This window comes from Hypoxylon fragiforme, assembly GCF_022984875.1.
Source record: "Hypoxylon fragiforme strain CBS 206.31 chromosome Unknown GGS25scaffold_2, whole genome shotgun sequence".
Taxonomy (NCBI): Eukaryota; Fungi; Ascomycota; class Sordariomycetes; order Xylariales; family Hypoxylaceae; genus Hypoxylon; species Hypoxylon fragiforme.
Window position 1 is genome coordinate 4,319,315 of NW_026054757.1, and position 13,077 is coordinate 4,332,391.

The 13,077-nt window shown below is 48.6% G+C and overlaps 3 protein-coding genes across 3 annotated transcripts; 2 read left to right on the plus strand and 1 right to left on the minus strand.

Moving 5' to 3' along the window:
• Positions 1–24: 24 nt before the first annotated feature.
• On the plus strand, positions 25–3,886 carry GGS25DRAFT_478909 (uncharacterized protein). The gene has a single exon (XM_049259977.1). It carries the CDS (start codon positions 650–652, stop codon positions 3,665–3,667), a length of 3,018 nt encoding a protein of 1,005 aa, XP_049120755.1. The 5' UTR covers positions 25–649; the 3' UTR covers positions 3,668–3,886.
• Positions 3,887–5,171: 1,285 nt separating this feature from the next.
• GGS25DRAFT_154242 (acid protease) lies at positions 5,172–7,181 on the plus strand. Its single transcript, XM_049256424.1, has 4 exons — positions 5,172–5,649; positions 5,710–5,958; positions 6,017–6,682; positions 6,745–7,181. Exons 1-4 carry the CDS (start codon positions 5,445–5,447, stop codon positions 7,071–7,073), a joined length of 1,449 nt encoding a protein of 482 aa, XP_049120756.1. The 5' UTR covers positions 5,172–5,444; the 3' UTR covers positions 7,074–7,181.
• An 827-nt stretch (positions 7,182–8,008) lies between these two features.
• Positions 8,009–9,799, minus strand: GGS25DRAFT_513166 (uncharacterized protein; the record flags this gene model as incomplete). The annotated part of the gene is made up of 1 exon (XM_049262855.1): positions 8,009–9,799. One exon carries the CDS (start codon positions 9,797–9,799, stop codon positions 8,009–8,011), a length of 1,791 nt encoding a protein of 596 aa, XP_049120757.1.
• Positions 9,800–13,077: the final 3,278 nt, after the last annotated feature.

Here is a 13,077-nt window from a genome sequence, read left to right on the forward strand (position 1 = left end):
TTATATGCCAGCGCTACTTCGTACATGTATTGTAAATACACAGGCGATAAGATAGGCAGTTGCTATTCAGAAGTTACACATCCTATACATGACTGACACATGACTGACACATGACACACGACACATCCATGGATGTAGGTTCAATGTTCATCAAATATCTACTATAACTACCTACATATGTAGGTACCTAACCTAGGGTACTTGTAGTGTAGTTACATGTATTGATGTAACTATCTCTACTACTTCAATGTTGGTAGGTACTACCCCCTTAGCCTACCATAATACTTACCCAACCTCCATTTTGAATTCAAGTACCACCCTAATACCCAAAGCACCCAACCCAACAGCATCCACCCCAACATTCAATAGTGTGTCTGCCCACCCTACTATTGATATACATGTAGGTAGTTCAAACTACTGTATTCATGGCATTGATGGTAATACATGCTTGACCTGCCTACCTGCCTCCCTATCTACTAGCTTCCAACTTACATAGTAGCCCTCTCACAAAAGCCGTTGAAATCCCCAACGATCATTCATCATATATCACCTGTTCTATTATAACCTTAGTGTCTACCTACGTTCTACAGAACGGCATAGCGACCCATCGAGCCGGGACTGTGTTGTCATCTGGGTTGAGGGGAACAACATGGCCACGCACGCCGCGTATCTCGCGTACAAACGGGATAGTCGACATTTACTATACTGGATAATACATGCTTCAAACAGCATTATCGAGTCGTTGGCATCTCGCGAGCATGCCACAGAAGAAGAAGATCCAGAGACCCAGACAATAAACACGACAGGTCAAGTTACTGTGGCGGGTTTCTTGTCTATGTCTAAGCTCATTGCAAAACATATTAATCCCATTCCTCCCATTATTTATCGTTTGTTACGCTCTGTCATTAAGGCCCGAACCGCAGCCTTATCGTTTTTTAAGGAGGTTGTTACTCTTAATCCGGACCCCGAGATCAAGAAGAGCAACGCCACCCACAAGCATTTTATTGATGCTTTGGCCCAAATCTTCAACATCCTTGGGGGTGACGTGTGGGTTTCGAGCCGAAAGTCTGAGGATGACCAGTCCGAAGATGAGAAGTACGAAGACAAGGACATCATTGATATTATATTCGCCAACAAGTTCTCCGTCCTAAACATTGAAGATCCTAAACAGGCTGAGGGTGAGGGCGATGATAATAACGACGAAGAGCCTGATCAAGAAGCACATGCTGTTACCCCCATCCAGGGTCAACGCCAGCCAAAGCCTGGAAAGGGGAAGAAGGGCAAGAAGGGCAAGAAAGGAAAGAAACCGAAGAAGACCCAGAAACCGGCAACAACTAAGCCTCCCAGCCTGGATGACACACCACTGGAAAGCTACCGTATCATCGAGGCTGAGGATGAACTCGTAACTGAGTATCTAATGGCGGCCTATGGACTCTGGACCGAATGGGCCGATCTTCGGTCCTATCTGCAACGCCTTTGGCACGAAGTGGCTTACAGCGACCTCAATAGTGCAGTGGCTGGTGAGCTCTCAAATTTGGCCATTGCGACGATTCGGCGAGCCGAATCGGCAATATTTGTCGATTTTCCTGGTCATGAGTCGTATGAAACAATCATACAAACTATCACACGTGGTGATATAGAAAAGGTCCAGGGCCAATTTACTGTTAGTCTCTATTTGAAGAGCTTGGACGGGGCACCGACTCAGACGATCCCGGAAACAGACATAGACATCAAAGAAGGACTATTAACCCACGCCTATCGGGATCTCCTCGACTTCGTGACGGACTTTCAGAAAACTCGCAGTGGGAAACCTACTGCTCCTATGATGGCCGAGATCCGCAATTGGAACCCTAAATTTAACCTCCAGCGTGCTAGTAAAGAGCAAAGACTCAAATGGCGTCGATCGTACACTATCAATTGGCTCTATGATCTTGTCAATGTGTTTTCTTCGATCGTTGTGCAGCGCAATACGCAGAGGGGAGAACGCCACGCGTATGAAAGCGTAGACTGGTCAATCCATGGACCGTGGAATCGTCACCGGAGATTATTTGGCCTGAACGAATTCGCCGGCTTTGTTACCGCTCTGGCAATGCAAAAGCCTGGTACAGATGTTCGGAATAAGATCCTCCCACATCATGTTTTCCACCTTCAGTGTATTGTTGATTCTCTGACAATTTCCCGTGGGTGGTCCCAAACCACCCTTCGAGGCCACATCTTAGAGCCTCCGGCGCCGGGATTTCGCCCTAGGCGAGATGTTGACTTATTTCTGGATCGTGAAAATGAGAGGATTGGTATGGGATTCCTAGAAGGGGTACAACATCTAAAGCAGATTATCCAATTTGACGGTGGGTCTGAAAGAGAGTCCAACCGTCATAGACGTCAATGCGATATACTCGAACTTCTGCAGGGAGAGTTCGTCAACTGGCTAGGAGAATCCAAGTATATGCATGGGCTAAACACAATACCCCCGTCTCGCTTCTCCGATACCGACTCTAATGGATTGTGGGAATATTCGCCATTTCTATGTGGAGTCGGCTTGATGGAAGGCCTAGAGCTCGAGTACGCATGTAATATGATGATATGGGATGAGAGGCCCGAGCCCCTCCTGCTTGTACATCTACACAACATGCTCGTACAGAAAGGCTATATCACGGAGCCTGTTGGCCTGTATGTAGGCCTACAGAACATGCACCGTACCGCCTTTTTTGCGGATGGAAAAATACCAACATCTGATTTTGGCGAGGCCCTGACTAGACGAGTCAGCGAGACGGCAACACATCGCGCAACTACACAGCGCTCTTCAGTGCGCGCATCTTCTCGTGTTGGTGTAGATATACATGACATACTTAACCAAGATGCAAACCGTTTCTTTCAGGCTAAGCCAGTTCTTATCCTCTATCGCAAGGCGGACTGGATGATTGAACGAATTCCTGAAAAGGATATCATAGTGGGTTCCGGCTTAGCTATGCTGCGTCTTTCTCAAACCAAAATTGGGGTCGATCCAAAGACGGGTAAGAGGCAACTCGAAGATACAGATCTGGTTCGTCGCCATAAAGCGGCCGGCGTGAGCGATGAGGCCTTACTCGATATATCCTCATTATTCCGCAAGACAAAAGCTGCCGATGAGGATGTCGTGCCGGAGAAGCTCAGGGCACTTGTCCCGGAGGATTATACCGCTATTATGGGATCTGAGTTTAAGAAGAAAGCGAAGGGAAAGACGGAGCATCCGCCAGGAGAACACGGCAATGTCGACATGTCTGGACGCGAACTGCTGGGGTTACTACAGTGGGATGTTTTCCGCGAAGTTTGCGGGGATAGACCTTTGTTGGGCCTCAATTACGCCTATGTGATGGTGGTGTTCTTGGGCTACTTCATGAATGTGGAAAGTATGTTGAAGGAATCGAGGAACCCTCTGTATATGAGGGCATATGAATCCAACACGGATGGAAAATCAGCGAAGCGAGTGGCGCTAGTGATACAGGCGCTCAACGAACTGGACGACGAGTGCTTAAAGGTGATGGCTAAGGCGTTTGAGACGCCCAGGGCTGGATTGTGGAATCTAATTCACTGGGAAGAGTTAGAGGCGGTGGCAAGTCGAGTTGAAAGAATGAGCAAGGACAGCGCTCGGTACGAGCACTTCCAACATGACAGTTGTGGGGTCATGTAGAGAGAGATGGAAGTGATGGGTAGGAGAGACCTCATTTGCTTGAGCTTTAATATCATAGGGCCATATAGCTACTACATATAGGTACTAGGTAGATATGCAGATGGTAGGGTACCCTAGGTACGCATGTACGCATTAAGACGTGTTGATTTTGGTAAAATAATATTAATTACAAAGTCTGTTCCATTCGACGACCCCACGACGCCCATAGTTTAAAGCATGGTGGCTCATCTACGATCTCATATCGGTGGCGTCATGCTACATAATGTGTGCGTGTAGAAATGCATGTATTGTACAATACAATACCTACTTACAATAGTTATTGGTATCGTTATGGAGTTCATAGGTATAGGGTGTGGGGACCGCCAAATGTTGGTTCATGGCTGAGATAGCTGAGACAAAGTATCACTCCAGGGCTGAAAGTACTACGTACTACACATTTAGATACTAGAAATAGTAACTGGAAGTCATCGCATGCCTAATTAGGTACTACCAAAGTAGGTAGGTAGATATTTAGTATAATTGATGATTACCTATTATGTATCGTACCTATTATTAATAGCACTACCTAGAAGATGGCCGAAAAGATGCATACAGCTGGAGTCTGGAGATATTTAAGATCTTGGCGACTCCTTGTAGCTCGTGCCACCCCCTTGAACTATACTATATGAGGCATCCCTACCTACTGGGTTAAATACAGTATGTCCTTATTGGAGTCACGAGTGTGCCTAGCAGCTGGGCTTGTTAGAGGACTTCATGTTTTACATAATATCTACATCCTTCAATGTTATACTATATATAGACACTTAGTTAATAACTACCTGGTATGTTCATGAGTCTAGCTGCCGCTATGGCTCAAATTGAGTTACTGTTGCCCTACTTTCTGTGTCACCTTAAAGGTTTCCCACCTGAATTGTAAGGGTTGCTGAAAAAGTTAGTTACAATAGATTTGTAACAACAAGTTCGCGATGAAACGCTCCTGTTACTAAAAAACTGACCATTGGTCAAGGTTAGCACCTTATAACAAAGGTACAAGTACAATGCCTAGGCGTTAAGGCACGTTAAGGCACGTTAAGGCCCGTTATTGGTGATGCCGAGAGCCGCAAAATACAGGTTGAAATCCCCTGCTCCATTTACTAGGTAGTAAGTAGGTACAACATACATACCTAGGTTAGGTAGCTTAAAAGAAGTCTCGGCAATGGAACTGTCAGCTTGGAAGCTTGGGAATATCATGGCATTTTCCAATTGCCCTCCATCGCCGCCGCTCTTGTGATATTCCTTCTTCCTTCTTGATTTATTACTTTCCAGTTCTTTTTTCGCCGTAATTAGTCGTCTCTACGACTTTCCTTCTCTTCGCATTTTCCCTTTCTTGCATTGGTCTCTGACAAGGCCCATTTCCAGCATAGCACTGGGGTTTTCATCTTCTTTTTTTCTTCCCTTTCACTTAATATCTTCCTCCAAGCTGCCACGGCTGCCGCACACGCTACTGCGCTGATCGCTGCATAGCCTCCCTACCTATTTGGGAATCCTATAAGGATTTGTCTTTTTATCAATTCGTTTAGATCGACGGATAGAACGGGTAGACGGGGACGTGGATATACGAGCTAGCTGCTGGGCCAGCGACATACTGTATTATACATCTAGAGTGATCAGCCCTCCACCATATCCCCGACATCTTCACTTCACCTTTGGTTTTATGCTTCAGTTCCGGATACGGGATCGTCAAAAATTGATGCCGGGATACGTTCGGTGCCAATAACCAGACCTTACCTTGCCAGATATGGCATCTCGGTTGTTCTTCACCCTCTCTTTGGTGATAGGAGCTATTTGCCACGCCTCTGCTTTAGAACGCCGTGGCAATCACTATGTCAAGATACCTGTCGTGCATTCTACGAATAGCAAGATCTTTTCGGAGTTTGGGGACAAGCGGGCAATCACCACAGTGCCCCTAGCCAACCGGTCTGATGTAGCTTACTACGCTCAACGTTTGTGATCCCCCCTTTCGGACCGGCTCGAAGCTTTCGTTACTTACCAAGTCACTCTAGTGGATATCGGTACGCCGCCGCAACAAGTCTACGTGCAACTAGATACAGGCTCGTTCGAGCTTTGGGTAAACCCTGACTGCTCCGATCTTTCAGGCTCAGCAGATGTCAGATTCTGCCGAGCAGTTGGCCGTTATGAGCCTTCATCTTCATCTTCCGCGGCTCGTCTGACAGGCACCAAAACACTTCAGTACGGTATTGGTAGCGCCAGTATCCAGTATGTTTCGGATGTCATCGGCCTCTCTGGCACAGGTCAGTAACCTTCCTCGAGTTCGTTTCCGTCGAAATATGGGTTGCTAATTTCGATCAGACACGAAGTTGAGTAAGGTTCAGTTTGGTGTCGCCTTCGATACGGTTGATGAGTTTGCCGGCATTTTGGGCATTGGGCACGGAAACAACGTTACTATTCGGTACAACAACTTCATAGACGAGCTGGAAAGACAAGGTGCGACAGAGACGAAGGCATTCAGTCTGGCTTTGGGCAGTAAGGATGAGCAAGAGGGGGTCGTCATCTTTGGCGGGCTAGACACTAGCAAGTTCACCGGAACCCTCCAGACGTTGCCAATAATTCCTGCGGAAGCATCCCCCGACAAGGTCCCGAGGTACTGGGTGAATATGACTTCCTTGAGTCTGACCCCTCCGAGTGGCCAAACAAAGGTGTATGAGAACACCCCGATGACGGTTTTCCTGGACAGCGGCGCCACTCTCACCCTTCTACCGACAGATTTGGCTAATGCGATCGCGGTGGACTTTGGAGCTGATCCCACGACTGCCGATGGGGTCTATCCTGTCAACTGCTCTCTTAACGACGTTCCAGGCACCCTCGATTTTGCTTTTGATGGTGTGACGATACATGTGCCCTACAATGAGTTGGTTAGAGAACTTCAGACGACGTTCGGCACGCAGTGTTATCTAGGCATTAGCCCAAGTGACTCCTTTGTTCTGCTGGGCGACACAATGCTCCGCTCTGCCTATGGTGAGTCTAACATCTACTCTCCTTGTATCCTATGAAGAGAAATTGACAACCTTTCACTATAGCTGTTTTCGATCAAACGAATGACGCCATACATCTAGCTCAGTACGTCAACTGCGGCACGAAAGAGCTTGAGATCACGGATGGGATGGATATGTCGACTATCAAGGGGGATTGTGATGCGCCAAATTTCACAGCTACGCCGAAATCGAATGACGCCGCTACTACTACCACGACGGGGGTGACTGGAGCAACGGGAGTTAACTCGCCTACAGGTTCGAGTTCGGATGCAGGGGCATCAGCGGCACCTGAATCGTTGAGTTCAAAGAACCGGCTTGAGTGTTATATAGGGTTGGCCGCGGCTTCTTTCTGGGCAGCAGCAGTGCTTGCTTGATGATTATAATAATAAAATATGGATGATACCCCAATACATGTCTCTTTGGAATGAACTGATACTCCGGATACCAACAGGCCATCCGCTTATCTACCAAACATACCTACCTACGTTCCGCCATCACACCTGGTACATATGTTGTATCACCCTGCCACAGTGTTCGTGGGGCATATAGTTACACGCTTCCACTAAGCTCTATGTAGGTACCTACGTACGAATCTCGATTCAGCGTCGTTCCAGATTATCATCACATTTCCACACTCACACACAGATAAAGGCAAAGACACGAACAGGAAAGCTGATGTAAGTATTGATGTTGTTATGTTGATTAAAAAGCGTGTTATCAAATATCGAGTTATTAAATTGCGAGTTCAGATCCCTTCCAAACTACTAGCCAGTAAATCAGTAAATCAGTAAATCAAAAAAATAACATATCCATGAATCTTCTTCTTCAAGGTTTCCGTAAATTCATTCATTCTCCCCATTTTTGCCTATAGGAAGCAGCTTTCACCCAAATCAATAACAGAAACAGCGTTATAAATAATATCTCCAAGATGTGTGTGTGGTCCTTGTTTAAAACGGAAACGGCGTATATATATGTGTGTATGCGTGTATGTGTGTGTGCAAGCTTTAAAATTTCATAAGGTCTATGTGTATAGGTATAAGTAGGTAGTAGTAGGTAGGAGGGTGCAAGCAAAGTGCACACAAAAAAAAGTACGTGGTATCTTTAAAAAATCCTAAATACAGTAACAAAAGAAGGTAGGTTTAAACGTATTACGCCTGCGTATATAGGTTTTTTTTTGTTTTTTTTGTAATTTTTGGGCATATATCCCCTATATCCCTCCCTCATCTCGCGAGGAGAAAAAAAGGGGGGGATATAGTGGTTTGGTTGGAGAGAGCGGGTTCATTGAAACAAAGAAGAGTTTTTATGTTTTTCATGATTCTTCCTTCTCCCATCGCCCCCTGCCGGGCCACAAGCCCTCGAATACCTGCGCCATGACATCGCGGACCCGGCCGACCTGCTCCGCGCTCTCGGTCATCACGTCGTCGTTCAGGCACCACTGCCCGTACACCTTGCCCTTGCGGATGGTGCGCTCCAGGAGTTCGATCTCGGCCTGCTCCGCGTCCTTGATCATGACGAACTTCATCGCGTCCGTGTCGATCACGGTGTGCTGGTACTTCTTGAGCGCCTTGACGATGACCTCGCGGTCGTGCGGCTTCGACGCCTTGGGCGGCAGTAGAGGCTCGAGCCCCCGAGGTTGAGAGGCGAGCAGGAACTTGAGCAGGCAGTCGCCGCACTGCGGGTGCTGGTACGAGAGCCGCGAGAAGATGTTGGACGCGCTGAAGTCCGGGTTCGAGGAGGTCGAGTCCGACAGCGCCGACGCGAACGAGTCCCCGAAGCACTTGTCCACGCTGAAGTCGTGGCACTTGACGTTGCGGATCGTCTCGGGCCCGTCCAGCGACGTCCACAGCACGTTCACGTTCACCTTGGGGGGCTGCAGGCCGGCTTTTTGCAATATCTCCGGGAGCTTGTAGTACATGCGCTCGCGGATCGGGCTCTGCGCCGCGGGCTTCGAGGCGTCGTTGGTGGCCAGCTGTCGCCACCCCGGCTCGACGGACTCCAGCAGGTGCTGCCGCTCCGTCCAGTCCAGGTACCCGTCCGAGTTCTCGTCCGACCGCGACATGATGAACGACCACAGCAGCGCCTCGCGGAACCGCTCGATCGTGTAGTGGAACGACGCGTACCACGGGTAGATCTGGAAGCGGGACTCGCCTCGGAAACGCTCGCACGCGCCCTTGGCGGAGGGTTGGGGAAAGGACGCCATCGCCTCTTCCATCACCTTGCGGGAGACCGAGTGGCCGAAGTGCGCCTGCACGTGGCGGTTCCGCTCGCCGAACCGGTGGTTCAGCAGGTACGAGGTGTAGTAGACGAACGGCTTCTCGCCGAAGGAGGGGATCTGCCCTTTCCCGCCGAGCTGCTTGACGTTGTAGTGGTCGCTCTTAAACCCCATCGTGGGCCCGAAGAGCGGCGAGTAGAAGTCCGAGGCGGCGTGGGGCATGCCGAGGAACATGTCGTCGGACAGGGCGAAGAGGTGGTCGGTGGTGGAGGGGGTCATGAAGATCTGCGACTCGATGGAGAGCGAGTTGAAGGTGGGCAGGCACTCCTTCTCCTGCTCGCGGAAGAAGGACTCGTGGTTGAGCACCTGCACGTGGTCGTTCGTGTTCTCGTCGTCCTTGAGCCAGGTTGGGCGCTGCGGGTGCATGTGCTTCCCGCTCTTCTCGTACGAGGCGCCGCCGACCGAGTTGACGAGCAGCTGGATCTTGTTGATGAACCCCTTGGCGTAGACGTCGAGGCTGCGGAGGGAGTACCGGAGCTCGTCCCAGTCGCGGTACCGGTTGATGCTGTGCTGCGATATCCAGTTGCCTTCCTTGTCGTTGAGCGGTGACTCCAGCTCGAAGTTGCGGCGGACGTCCTTGAACGCCTCGTCGGACCCGTTGACCCAGTTGTAGACGAAGTCGATCTTGGGCTCGGCCAGCGGGCCATGCTTGTCGACGTCGAACTGGCCGAGGGAGAACCACTTGTCCTCCCAGCCTTCCAGCTCGACGTCCTGGGTCGCCTCCTCGAACGGTATCCGCATGACGTCGGGCAGCACGTGGTGGAGAGTCTTGTCCTCTTTTGTGGACTGGGTTTTTGTTCGGGCGTTCTCCTCGCCGCTCTGGGACATCATGACAGCGCCGCCGCCAACCCATTGAGATGACTTGCTGTCCAGGGCAGCATGCCGCATTAGCTGAAGGGTAGTATAACTCTGTCCCTCCGAATGTACCGCCTCCCACTTCCTATCGATCATGATCCATACTAATGTTACGATTCCAATTAAACATAATATCCTCCGTATCGGCCGTGACGTGAACGTCCCCTGTTCTATGGGGGAACTGGGGACTTTGATGAAAAGCCGCGGCAGTCTCGGCGACAGCATCATCACCCTAGAATATCCGATGGGACTTTGGCTCCGGCTCCGGTTTGGTATAGAGATGTGTTCACCTTTCCAGGCCATCATGAAAGGAAGAGATTTATTTTTGTAGAGATCCGCGGAACCCTCCTTCGACTTAAAAGTCGGATTTCCTTTCCTCTCTATCTCTCTCCTCTCTATCACTCTCTCTCCTCCTATCGGTGGCCGCTAGTTTCTTTTTCCTCTGTAACGCAACGCCCACACGCACGCCCTGAATAATAGCCTGAGATAGAAAAACCTAGAGGACCCCAACAACGAATAGCAGCACACCCGACGTTTCCCTTTCGGGTAGCTCAGTTTGGTATTCGGGGAAATAGAGATACAGAGATGGGGGAGAGGGGGGGGGGGGGGGGGATGGAAAAAAAATTCTATTTGGTATAACTGCAAAGATAGAAGAGAAAAAGAGTGGAATGACAACCAAGTTGTCGTAACGTAACGATCGTGAGTCGCGTGCTTTGTGTGTGATTCACATGCTCGGGCCGGATATTAACAGGGGACGTCACCGTGAGAGAAAAAAAAAGCCAATGTCAACGTCGAATAGTCGTGATCCAGTTGGCAAACTCAGATGATAACGTCTCTTCTCCTCCTCTTCTCACGTTTTTTGGTTGTGTGTATGTATGTAAAAGGTATGTAGTATGTACTAGGTAGGTATGTCTGGTACCGAACGAGAAAAGAGTTCTCATAAGTCGGTGGCCCTGGCCTATACAACAAGCATACAGAAAAGCATACCTTGGATCCTTGGATAGGGAAACGGATCATCCACACACGATCACTTGCTAGAACTGATTTGATATTAATCATGCCCACAGTGCCAAGTTCTGGAAGCGGTCGAATCGACGAATCATTTCAGGGACAAGAGTCTAAAAGACTCAAAGGAGTCAAGGGGACCTGCATTTTTTGGGTATGCAAGGTCCACGGTAAGTGACAAGAAGGTAGGTACTAACAGTACTACTTACACTTGGGGGTGGATGACGAAGATCTCATCCATTAGGCTATGGAGACTTTCGATGGAGAATTGCTGTTTACCTATTATTTTTTTATCCTTTTTCCCTTTTTTCAACATGGGGCCCAGCTTGCCAAGGTATTAGGCCGAGAGCGTTACCTTTCCTCTTCCCCAAAAACTGCAGCCCACGTCACAAGAAGGTAACGATAAGGGGAAACGCACGATTCATGGGTTCATTGGCATATTGCTGCATTGGGAAGCGCCCTTGACGACAAGAGGAGGAGGCCCTTGTCCCATCCCATCTCCAAGTTTGATATCTACGGTACTATGGTACATGTAACACCAAAATTCGCTCGAGTCATACATAAGTAGACGGACTCTGACGGAGACGCACTGGGGAGGCACGCGGTATGGCGAGGTTGGCTTGGTCTTTGCTCGGTGTAAAGTGGAATGAATAAAAAAAGGTCGGTAACTTACATAAAAATATTTGCCGTCCTGGCTTCCTGGCCCGTCCTGCGTTACCTTAGCACGAACTATTGCGATCTCCTTAGGCCTAAACTTGACTTGCGAGTGGAAGTGTGGATTTCGATTTATTCTGATGTGTTGTAGCTCGTTGCTGGCTAGTTGGTTAGGTAATGGGGTTACTTTCTCTACTAGTATCTACCGTAGGATTTCTGTTTTAGATCTCTTTTTCTCCTTCTCTCCTTCTCCTTCTTCTTCACCTTCTCTTCCTGGTAATTCCACACGTGCTATCTGAGACCTACTACTACATTATAGTCTACATAGTTCGCTGCAACTAAGACCTGCGTCTCGTTTGAGGTCGCGTGCTCGCGTGCTCTAGGGCGGTTTCTTCGATAGGAGTCGTCGTTGAAATTTGCTACTAGACTAACCTACTACGTTAGCCGGTAGATAGTTATAAGAGTAGTGTATAATGAACGGTATAATAGTTCATGGAGAAGAAGAAAAGGTGTGCAGCTAGGTTAGCTAGCTTCACGATAGGAAGGGATCAACAGGTCCAAATACCATCATAGTTAGCTTCCTGACCTAGGAAACCAGCTTCCTAGGTGGATAGCAGTCTATCTTAAAATCCATCTACAAATAAGCATACAGAAATAGACTGAAAAGTGATATCCAAAAGGCCGACTACCTATGTAGGGAGGTAGTCTGTGACAGAGCAGCGCCTTGGCATGTCATAATGCGGCTCTTGGCAAACCGGACATGCTAAGCCTTTTGAGAGATCGACTTGCAGATCCGGCACTCCCATCACTCGTGATTGGATGATCTTGGGGTCCTGCCGCCTTGGCTGAATCTTAAGTCTTCAGTGATCGCCCTATTCTTTTACCAGTTTGGTGGTTCTCATTTTCGGCGTGCCCTGAATTGCTAGTCCTCCTATCTCTCAACAGTCAACACAACTCGAGTGCCTAACCTAATGCTCATGCTCATACACCCCCATGTGACGTTCCGTTGTATGATGTTGAACGATCAGAGAATGTTGTAATAGGATTTTGATCCTTCTGCTACACTAATACTGTTGCACTCTTTTTTTCTTCTTCTTTCTTCCTGGTAGTTTGTGTGGCAAGACGCGCTTTAATCTCTGTTGTACACAGACTCTCTATCTCTCGCTCTCTCATTTCTATCCTTGGTATCACACACTGCTTTTGTTGTTGCGGCAATGCGGTAGTTGGAGCGAGCGAAGCCGTAGTGTTTCTTGGTTTGCCGCTCTTTCTTATCAGAGCAGTATTAACAATAATTACTTACATCATTGCATACATACATACATCATTACCATCTAGGATATACCCTTAGTAACTAACCCTAGGCTCATTTGAGAGAGCCCCTGTGCGGTGGCCCAGGTCATCTCACAAACGCAATCTTGGCTCATATCCTGGGAAACGTGCACGGCTCAAGATCCCGCCTTGCACTTGCATTACGATCATTACGTATGTGAAGCAAAGATAAAAAATAAAATCTTGCTTTTAGGAGGGGGGTTTTGCTAAAAAGGGGGGGTAGTGACACCCTCGTACTTTCGTACACTTCTGCCTTCTACCAA

Coding starts and splice junctions, on each gene's coding strand:
- GGS25DRAFT_478909 (XM_049259977.1), top strand. CDS start 650: ATGGCCACGCACGCCGCGTATCTCGCGTACAAACGGGATAGTCGACAT.
- GGS25DRAFT_154242 (XM_049256424.1), top strand. CDS start 5,445: ATGGCATCTCGGTTGTTCTTCACCCTCTCTTTGGTGATAGGAGCTATT. Junction 5,959..6,016: donor CATCGGCCTCTCTGGCACAG/GTCAGTAACCTT, acceptor AATTTCGATCAG/ACACGAAGTTGAGTAAGGTT. Junction 6,683..6,744: donor AATGCTCCGCTCTGCCTATG/GTGAGTCTAACA, acceptor CTTTCACTATAG/CTGTTTTCGATCAAACGAAT.